This window comes from Danio rerio, chromosome 10 (genome assembly GCF_052040795.2).
Source record: "Danio rerio strain M-AB ecotype USA chromosome 10, GRCz13ab, whole genome shotgun sequence".
NCBI classification, from domain to species: Eukaryota; Metazoa; Chordata; class Actinopteri; order Cypriniformes; family Danionidae; genus Danio; species Danio rerio.
In genome coordinates this window covers 26,517,211-26,528,411 of record NC_141030.1, presented here as the reverse complement: position 1 = coordinate 26,528,411, position 11,201 = coordinate 26,517,211, and the positions used below count along the sequence as shown (strand labels likewise).

Genomic DNA, 11,201 nt, shown 5'->3' with positions numbered 1-11,201 from the left:
TTCCCAAACAGTCTTATCTGCACTTCCAGCTGTCACTATAACAGTACACAAAACATTCACGCGCAATCCAAACTTGACCAGCAGCGACGGACTCCTCAAGTTCAGAACATATCGATATTGAAGAAGAAATTAAGAAGAAAGTAAAACTAGCCGTAAACAAGAAAACATACACGGGAAGAAACACTGACGGAGGGCGGGAGGAAAGGGAAAGCCAAAGGGGTGTTTCCTCTCCAGCAGAGGAAGGACCGAAGTTGAGAAATAAGTCAGTAAACTATACGCGAAATGTGTAAAAGCGTTAAACTTTATGTGACGGTCGCGATGTCGACGTCAGTTTTCCGATAAAAGGTGAGTGAATTAATGTCATCTTCATGATAAGAAAACAAGAACCGCAGTGGCATAACCGCGATACAACTTTGCACACTTCTGATATGGTATAAAGTGTTTGATTTATGGGATAAAAACAGCTTGGTGGTTTGTTTTAAAGATGCGCATGTTAGTCATCGTGCGTCACGAAGCAAACAGAAAAGCTCCTTCACTTTGGTGTGACTGGACATCTTGAGTGCGTTTGAGTTGTTTGCTCTGAAAACAGGGATTTTAATGTAGCATGGGTTTCTGGTAAAGGTCTGGAGAGAAATTTAATGCCCCGGTGTCTAATTTTGAGGGTCATTTAATTGTGTCCCTCATGAACGTGTAAACACTGACATGAAGTAGCAATTAAAAGCTGATAACAAACTGCTCTTTTTATCTACTGGATGTAGCTACATATAATAATCATAATAATATATAATAATAATTTTATGCAAAATTGAAGAGAAAAACCTCTAAATGCCAGCTAAAAGGAGCAATTTTCCGAGCCTCCTAAATTTTTGTTTAGTTATTTTGCTTAATGCAAGTAAAATAACTTATTCGACACAGTATCCACACACAGGAGTTGAAGAAAAATGCTAATTTTAGAAAGAAATATTAAATGACATTTAGAGGTTTATGCATGTAAACTCCTTAAATGTAGCCTACATTTATTTTTGGCTTCACTATGAAGTTTATGGCCTTTTTCCATGCAGACATATTTCTAAATTCCCTATGCTGTGTTACAAAATATGCTATTTTTGATTGATAATATGCTGCAAAACTGTCAGTCCTGCTTAATCGCACTTCTGTTTACAAGTTTGGTGTCTTAAGATCACTTTTTACAGAAATTATACTTTTGTAAAGCAATAATGTGTCAAACGTAGCATGTTACAAATTGTCACCTTGGAATTAGAAGGTCCTATCTGCAATCTAAATGGTTTTGAGATATTAAGCTTTAATGTTTTTGCATTCCATATAGCAAACCATTTGTGTATAACAGTTCTCTTTCATGCATTAACATGACAGAGACCCTAAAAGTACTCTAAATGTAAATGATCAAAATTCTCTTAAGTTTGCAAGTTGGGTACAACAAACAGGGATGCAGATGGATGGAATCCTTCTAATTTAAAAAATAATAATAATCTTTTTCTGCTTGGAATTTTAAGGTTCTATCTGGCAGATCATTAATTCAAGCATTACTATTCAAGAATTGCAATCACAAAAATATATATATTGGTGTTGTAACAATATGTTGATGCTTGAGAAAGTAAAATTTTTGCTTTCTGCAACAATTATTTAATGTTTTAGAAATTTATTTTTTTTTTTTTGCTCAAATTAAGCATACAAGGCTGTGCTAAATATTTTATCCAGTGAAGCTGTTAATTTTATGTAATTAATGTGGTAATATTTATTGAATTTTATGCTTTATATGAACTATTGAATTAAATTTATTGAATTAAATGCCCCATAGATAAAATTAAGTATTTGCCCTTCAATGCTTAAAGTAAAATTTAAAGATGTTAAAAGAAATCAGACAATGAGCAAATACGTTTAATAAACACAAAATTTTTTTTCAATGACTCTTTACACAAATAAAAATATTTCAAATTTTAATATTTTCAATTTTTTACATATATATATATATATATATATATATATATATATATATATATATATATATTTTTTTTTTTTTTTTTGTTCCTGTTGCTTCTTTAACAATGTAAAATTAAACATTTCATCTCAATGTCAAAAACGCTTCTAAATCATCACACTGACACACAGCTTTTTAGTTTCAGGTTTCTTCTCAATTTTGTGTGGTGCACCATTACTTAGTTTTGTATTTTGTGTTTCTTTCTGGTCTTTGCCCGCTGTCAATGTAGCAATGTGAAATGACAAAGAAAGCTGATTCTGATTGTTCTCGTGCGTGCATTCAAAATGCTGATTGGCTCACAGAAAGAACCTTGTAGAGCCAAGTTAGAGTTCGAATTTGTAGATAAAGCCTTTTTTTTTTAAGTCTTAAAATGTAAACAACTTATAAAAAAAACATCTAATAATGTAAATAAGTTGTCATTTAATGTCAATAAGTCAATTTTGACAAAAATCTCAGAAACATCCTTATAATATCTAATATCTAATGTGACAAAATGTTTGTTTCAAATATATGCTGTTCTTTTAAACTTCATCAAAAAATCCCCCCCCCCCCCCCCCCCCCCCTCCCTCATCTGCTTTAGCCTGTCTTTGCTGGACCAGCATCACTCTCCACCGGATGGAGGAGAATCCAGACAGTGACAGGTGTTATTTGAGGACCACCGATGACCCCTCACCCTCTGACCAGGGGACTAGACAGCAAAGTGAAGAAGAGTCTCCTCTGGGTGACCACGACCTTCCCATCATGCAGTGGGAAGAGTTGAGTTTGCGGATTGCAGAGCTGGAGAGGCAGGAAGAGAAAAGAAGGAAAAAAGCAGAGGTAACATCATGCAAACACTGTATAAATCATCTCCCATACTTTGTGATTATTGAGTGTTTTCAGCTTATTTCAGCTTTCACACACTGCTTCATAGGATTTTGATCTCTGTGCTGCCAACATTTGATGTCGAAAAAAATAAAGTATATTTTGAGATTTGTATTAGTTTCTAATTCAATATAGTTCTATATTGGCTGGGTTTGTTGTGTAAATTTTAGTACAATTTGGTAATTAACTGGCAGTATTCTTAATCATTTATTGCTATATATTATTTCTTATAAAGTATATAGTTTTAGTCCACTATAAATGTCAAATTTTTATCAACAAGATCCCATGATGCAATTTGAAACTGTAAATAAATGGAAGGCATGTGTGAATAATGAGCTATGAACAACTAATTATCAGTTTATTACCGTGTAGATTTATAGACATTAAATACATAACATATTATACTCTAATAGCCAAAAAAAAGAATAATTAAGGGTTATTTAAGTTTCTTATTCTCTTCAAGACATAATCAGAAAACTCTATTTTAAACAAACATTTTTTAGGATGCTTTACAACATGTATATAATTTTGTTGATATTTTGTAGTTTGTCTTTTTTTCAATATTTCACATGATGTATTATCTTTCCATTTCTAAAGATGTTTGGTGACTAAAATGTTATTTTTTTGGTGACTAAAATGTTATTTTAATAAATATATCTGTTTATTATATAATATTAATTATATAATATATAATATAATATGTTCAAATGCTTCAAAATATTACCTATAGTCACTGAGAAATGGAAAAAATATGGTATATATTAGATCTATGTATATTAAAATGTAATCAATTCTTTTTTTGGCTAAACAAATAGAATGTATAAATTAATAAATTGATTTTAAAATAATATAAAAATTATATAGAGTTATATAAAAAAGTAATTACATAGTTATATAAAATAAGTCGTCACCTTGGAATTATAAGGTTCTATCTGACATTTTTGTCAAAATTGAGTTATTGACATATTCTAATTAAATGACAACTACTTTAAGCCAAAATTATTTTTCAGTATAACAGATGTAAAACGTAAACATATTTATTCTGACCTTATTATTAAAATATATTAAAAGACTGTGAGACTGTACAAAATGTTATTATATTATCAGTTATTAAAACTTAAAGGGCACCTATTTTACCTCTTTTACAAGATGTAAGATAAGCCTTTAGTGTCTCCAGAATGTGTCCGTAAAGTTTTAGCTTGAAATATCCATCAGATTATTTATTATAGTCTCCAGAATCTGCCCATTTTGGTGTCTGAGGGCTATGTAGCTGTTTTTGTAGCCTGTGCCTTTAAATCTAAATAAGCTACTTCTCTCCACCCACCGTTCCCACATGCGTGTCTGCTTCTCATGCATTACGTCAGATAAACAGCAGTCAGTGACGCAGGCAGACATGGATGAAGCTGAAATCTAGCTCATTAATCAAAAATACTAAGTAAGTTTATTTGATGTTTTTGTGGTGGAGTTTATTCAAGCCTTTCTGAAATGATGAGTCACACTCAAAAATGCCTTTTGCACTACATGCACATATTAGCATTCACTGACACCATAAGGCAGTGGCGATTACAGTAGTTAAGAATTAGATAGCGATTTTAGTGTGTTTATTACCAACACGCTCTGTTTTAAAAACGTTTTACTCTTAAAAACGTATAAAAGTCACAAAGAATTTGAACAGATATTTTAATCCCAGTTTCTTAGCAAAAAATGTTCTGTTGACCTGTGTATACATGTTATTATAGAAACATAGCACCTGTCAATCAATTCGGTGGGCAGAAAAAATGAAAAGGGAAAAAATCAGATAGAAAGAAACCAGTCAGTGATAAGGTATGACAACAATGCTAGTGATATAATGATATATAATAGTGATAAAATAATAATAATAAAAATAAATGACAAGTACTACACTAACTACTACTACTACTACTACTACAAAGAGTTTCTAATGTTACAACTATTACTACGGCTACTACAGCCACAACCACTACTACTACAATGTCTACTAGTACTGATACTATTACAACGACTACTACAACTGATACTACTACAGCAATGACTGCTACTACAACATCTACATCAACAACGTCTACTACTTCTGATACTACTTCACCGACAACGACTACTACAGATACTACTTCAAAAACCCCAAATAAAACCGCTAGTACTACTATGACTACTACTACAACTACTACAGCAACCTGAATAATGACAATGGTAGAAATACTTGTAATAATGAAAATGAGGAGATAACAGGACAAGACAGGACAGTAATAATAATAATGATAACAAAAGAGAAGTACTAATATTAATAATAATAGTGAGGAGGTGAGAGGGGTTGGGAATTCAGGAAGAGGACATATAATAATAATAATAATAATAATAATTTGTAGAAAAAGGAAAGAGAAGAAAATAGAAGAAGAGGAGAAGAAAATTTTGAAAAGGAAGGCAAAGAAAGAGTAGAAGAAGAAAATTAAAATAAATTAAAGGAAGTGAGAACAAATTGCAGCAGACAAAACAATGAGAATATTAAGAGAAGAAAAAACATTACTATTATAATGATAATATATGGATAGTAAAAAATCTAAGTAAAGAATAATATGAATATAGAATGAAAAGAAGAATTTAGGTAATACTATGATGAATTATTATTAATAATAACAACAACAATAATAATAATAATAATAATAATAATAAAAACAATGAAAGATCAAGAGAAGGAAGGATAAACGTGATACCTATAATATACTAACGCCACTAATAATAATTATAATAATAATACCAATAACAATAATAATAATAATAATACAACAACAGCTTTAACAATAATTTGAGGGGGTGGAATATATAAGATCAGCATTGAAGTGTACAGTGTTTGTCAGTTGCTTTGTGATGCATTAAAAAAGTATGACGTGTGGCATTGATCAGTCCAGTGCAATGCCCAGGCCGCCATGCCCACGCCACACTTACCCTGTGAGTGTAGTATATGTAAGTATATGCAAGTAGGAGTTTTTTTAAATTTATTTTAATCAAATAATTGTTATCGTTTAATCTGTTGTTGGACGGGTCAGGGGAAAAACTGGTGAAACCAGGCCCCACATTGCACACACCTCTGTCTTTAACACAACCTTTACCTTTAAAACTATTTGAAACTTGGGTGTTAATAAATAAATAAATAATAATAGTAAAAAATTAACAAATAAATTTGATAGAAACAGAAAAGGAGAATGAATAGAACAAAAGGGGAAATAAAGAAGTATGTAAATTACGAATTATAATGTGGGGTAGTATTAATAAGATTAATACGAAATACTTTGTTTTTTTTTCTTTTAATTTATTTATTTTTAATTAGATTTGATATTAAAGACATCTTTTTTTTTTACCTCTACCAACATCAGGAAATTTTTAGAAAATGACTTGTGTTTGATTTTTTGACAAAAGTTTATTTTGCTTGATACTGTAGGTGCCCTTTAACATACTTAAAAATTATTAATACTAATATTTTTTTGGCATTTTTTATCATGTAAATCAGGGTAAAAATGCATAAGACACATTATTTAAGGAAAAAAATCCAAAACATTTTAAACTGTAAAGTCTTTATTGTTTTTCAGAGTCTGGGTCTATCAGAGCGAGACCGAATACTTGGATGCTGGACCGAATCAAAACACCATTCAGTCCACCGGGAGCCATGGGCAGATGAGAACGACTACAGTCCTTGCCGCGTCCCTGTCATAACCTCACGGTATTCCACATGGTCACATTTACAAAGTTTAGGCGCGTCTTTCAACATGCTTTATTTTCAGATATGTGCTCTGCGCTTCCATCTGGCAGGTTTAACAGCCCTAAAAATCTTCAGCTCTGTTTCATCAACAACAGCGAAAGTGAGGAGGATGAAGACGAAGGCGCATCAAGCAAAGAGGTGCATAGGAGTTTACCAGTTTTTCAAAAATACATTTAAGTTGTTATGATTGATGATGTTTTTTTTTTTTGCTGTTGTCCTCAGAGCTCATGTGAAGCAGAGGTACGTGGGAGTTATTCTGCAGGGCTAAAACAGGAAGTGAAAATAGCACTCAGGGCTCTCAGAGACGAGCTTTTGGCCGAACAGAAAGAGAAAGAGGTGAGAGGTTTTAAAGACACTGTTCATCCAACAGCATCATATGACTGTTTTTCTCCCGAGAAACACTAAAGATGATGTTTTAAAGAATGTGCCGGGTGGTTTTTACATGCTTTTACAAAAATGTGGAGCTTGTAATGGGGATGGAAGCTTTCAAGTATCTGAATGGATTCAGGAGCTCCTTAAGAGTATCATTCAGGGTATTTACTATTGTGTTCCTCAGAATAAAGTTACACAGGATCACATAAGGTGAGCAAATGATGACAGAAAACAGCCTTGCTTCCGGAAGCATTTTTCTACCATCATTTTCTCCACAAAGATGTTTGGAGTTGAATCAGACCAACAAGCTCTGGGATGATTCACATCACAATCTTTTCCCACACACTCTCCCTCTCTCTCACACACACTCACTGTGTACTTGTTTTTATATCCAGGTGGGGACTTAAACCTCAATGCACACGGACTCATGGGGACCAAAATTGAGGTCCCAATGGGCAAACATGCTTATAAATCACACAGAATTAAGTATTTTGAAGATGTAAAAGGGTTGGGGTAGGGGGAGAGAATGTACGGTTTGTGTAGTTGAAACATCACACTGCAAAAAATGCTTTTCTTACTTAGATTTTTTGTATTGTTTCTAGTCCAAATATCTATAAATTCTTAAATTAAGAAGCATTTTCTAGACAAGCAAAACATATTGTCTTGTTTTAAGAAATAATATGCCAAAATGAAGTGAATAAAAACAAGACAATATGTTTTGCTTGTCTAGAAAATGCTTCTTGATTTAAGAACTTTTAGATATTTAGACTAGAAACAAGACAAAAAATCCAAGAAAGAAAAGCATTTTTTGCAGTGCATTTTGTACATAAGTCCCCACCAGGATAAAGGAACAAGTACACACTGACACACATGACTGTTTTTGTGACTTGTGGGGACATTCCATAGGTTTTCATTGTTTTTATACTAATAAAACTGTATTTTCTATTATCCTATAACCCAACCTTATCCCTAAACCCAACCCTTACAGGAAATTGTGTGCATAAAATATCTACATGCTTCTTAAGCCTTTAGAAAATGGGGATATGGTGCAATTTCATCATATCCCCTTGTCCTTGTAATAACTATGTCATAACAATGTTATTATATAAAATTATGTCCTCTTGATATTTCAAATTATATTTCAAATCACACACACCCACACACACACACGCACACACACACACTCACTCACTCATACGGCCACTTTATTAAGTATGTGCTTCTGCCTTTATTCCTTATGGCATAGATTTAACAAGGTTCAAGGAGGATTCATATTTATAAACATATTTTGGTCTATAATAAAACTATAACATTATACAATTGTCGCAGATTTGTCAACTGCACATCCATAATGCGAACCTCCTGTTTCAGTACATGCCATATATTGGAGTGAGATCTGCTGACTCAAGTCATCTATGTTTAGTGAACACACAGCCATGTTCAAGAAACCAGTTGGAGATGATTTGAGCTTTGCGATATGATGACACGTTGTTCAGCTGGAAGTAGCCATCACAGGGTTTTCAGAGATAGAACTGCAACTCAGTGATATTTTTTAATATCAGTCTTATTTAAAACACAATAATGATTGCTTGTGAAAGTCCTAGTAGATCTGCAGTTTCTGAAATACTCAGAACAGCCAGTTCTGAAGTGCAAAACATGAATCATGTGGACCAATTAATAATAATAAATAATAATAATAATAATGCATTTTATTTAAAGGCGCCTTTCATGACTTTCAAGGTCACCGTACAGGACAACTAGAACAATCACTTCATATAAAAACACAATGAAAGTCAATAGAAAACAATACAGAAAAATACTTTGAAAATACAGTCAGGTTAAAGTGAATAAGCTGTCCTAAACATTGAAAAAGAGAATCTTAATTATGGAGATCAGGAGGGAGTGAATTCCAAAGCTGAGGAGCAGAGTGGCTGAAAGATCTGCTACCCATGGTGACAAGGCAAACTGAGGGAACAGTGAGGTGAATGAAAGAAAAAGACCTGAGTGTTCGAGAAGGTGTGGCGATATGAACAAGATTTGCAAGGTATGGAGGAGCAAGATAGTGGATGGCTTTAAAAGTGAGAAGAAGTATTTTATAATTAATTCTGAAAAGGATGGGAAGCCAGTGAAGCTCTTGTAGAATGGGTGTGATGTGACAGATAGAGAGAGTTTTTTGTGATGATACGGGCTGCACTGTTTTGTACCAGTTGTAATTTATGAAGAGTTTTTTTAGGGAGGCCAAACAAAAGGGAATTACAGTAATCTAAACGTGATGTGACTAAACTATGAACAAGAATGGCAGCTGAATGCAGTTTGAGGGAAGGACGTAAGCGATTTATATTTCGAAGGTAGAAATAGGTGGACCGGGTGACATTATTACCATGTGGAGTAAATGAAAGGGTGCTGTCGAACATGTTCAATTCACTATACATAATGACAAACAAGAGATGTGTTTTTTTTAAATAAACTGTTAGAGATAATGTATATCTAGGTAGATGTTCTCAAAAAATAGAATCAGCAGCTGTTGTATAAGGCTGAAGGGCTTTATTTTACAAAATAAATAACTGCCTACATATACATAATCCTGTTCATGCTAAACTAAACAACAGTTTTTGTAGTTGTTTTCTTGTCGTTCATTCGAGTATTGTTTTTAGTTTGAACCAGTATTTTTATGGTATGTTCTTTAACATCTGGCTATGGGACCACCAATGAAAACTAGTTTTTTGGCTAGTTTGGGTACATTTGCATTCTTGGGAAACTTTGATTGATATACACTGTCCCTTGTTGTGAAGTAAATAAACAAACAAACAAATCAGACACAAACTAATTAACCCAACTGTAAAACTTTCAGACACAAAAACAGTTAAATGCAGCCTACATTAGCCTACTTATTGTTCAGTCGCAAGATGGCGACAAACCCTTATGAATGGCAGCTTTTTCTTTTTTCTATAAAACCAAATTACATATCAAGGGTGTGTGAAGTCATTAGCATGCTGACACAAAATACAGTCGATGTTTCTAGCTAAAATGACTTATTTCTCGATATTTTAACATTCCTCAAATCATTCAGCCTATTCGATTGTTATCACTTGATTAAATGGGTGCTATCAGTGGTCATCAGCTGATGAATATGGGCCAATTACTGGTAGGCTCAGAAGGCTGTTATCATGGTTACTGTTATACACATGGTTAATCAGCTATAGATCGGCACACTGCTACTTCAGCTCTCAAATTTTTTTTAATGTCACAACGTTTCAAACCTACATGGTCTTCATCAGGTCTTTATCAACCAAAAAATGTTTTGAGAGCTAAAGTGGCAGTGTGCCGATTTTATTTTGTTCTTTTGCTATTGTGTTTTGTTTTTGATTGAGCACCTGCCTTTAAGATTGCTAGATGTGCGCACATTTCTGTTTCTTGTTTGCTTAATCAACTATAGATAACATACGGTTGCGGCCAGAAGTTAACGAGAATTATTTATATTATTTATTAAATTTCCTATTAAGTCTATTTTAATAACGTCTACCCCAACCCTAAACCCAACCGTCACAGTACTTTAAAAACAGATCTGGAACTGGAGTCTTCTCTATTAGTATAGCTGATTAAGCAAGGGAATTATTAATATTATAAATATCAATTTTCCCATTAATTGTGTTTTATTAACATCTACCCCAACCCTAAACCCAACTATCACAGTAATGTAAAAACAGGAGTCTTCTCTATTAGTATAGCTGATTAACCATGTGGATGGATGATAAAAGCCAGCCGAGCCTACTAGTAAGCACAGAAAGCCCCTGCTGGCCCATATCAATCTGATAACCACTGAAAGTGCCCATTCAATCGAGTGATAACATTCGAAGCGGGTAAATCATTTGGGATATTGCAAGTATATATTTCAGCAAAATATATAACAGTTTTTTTTTTACATTTTAATGAAACAATAATACATATTGTGCCTTTAAACACACTAAATTCCAGCCACATGATTGGCCAAACAGATATTTGCTAACACACAATTGAACAGGTGATCCTAAATATAGCCAGTGAGTGTTAATACAGAATTGTTTTAAGTCAATTTCTCTATAGAAACTGATCAACAGTATTTTTTACTTTTGAAATCTTATTGTTATTGTGTGCCAAATTTCAGCGTGATTTGCTTTTTGCATGACTGCTGGTAGTCATTTCTCTGGTATTTTC

At 33.0% G+C, this 11,201-nt stretch overlaps 1 protein-coding gene and 1 long non-coding RNA gene across 3 annotated transcripts in view; one reads left to right on the top strand and one right to left on the bottom strand.

Moving 5' to 3' along the window:
* The first annotated feature begins 41 nt into the window (after window positions 1–41).
* The window catches only part of im:7136398, a 12,051-nt gene continuing 891 nt past the window's right edge, over window positions 42–11,201 (top strand). The window contains exons 1-5 of one of the 2 annotated variants that reach the window (XM_087270565.1): window positions 42–345; window positions 2,599–2,815; window positions 6,466–6,596; window positions 6,686–6,773; window positions 6,858–6,971. In XM_087270565.1, coding sequence (XP_087126691.1) covers window positions 2,615–2,815; window positions 6,466–6,596; window positions 6,686–6,773; window positions 6,858–6,971 — 534 coding nt within the window. In that variant the 5' untranslated portion in view covers window positions 42–345; window positions 2,599–2,614. Of the gene's footprint in view, window positions 346–2,579; window positions 2,816–6,465; window positions 6,597–6,685; window positions 6,774–6,857; window positions 6,972–11,201 lie in introns of both variants that reach the window. The other variant, XM_087270564.1, reaches the window with a different exon arrangement.
* LOC103911744 (uncharacterized) overlaps window positions 2,023–11,201 on the bottom strand; it is a 19,704-nt gene continuing 10,525 nt past the window's right edge. The window contains exon 3 of the long non-coding RNA XR_015501121.1: window positions 2,023–2,776. This is a non-coding gene — a long non-coding RNA (uncharacterized LOC103911744). The remainder of the gene's footprint in view (window positions 2,777–11,201) is intronic.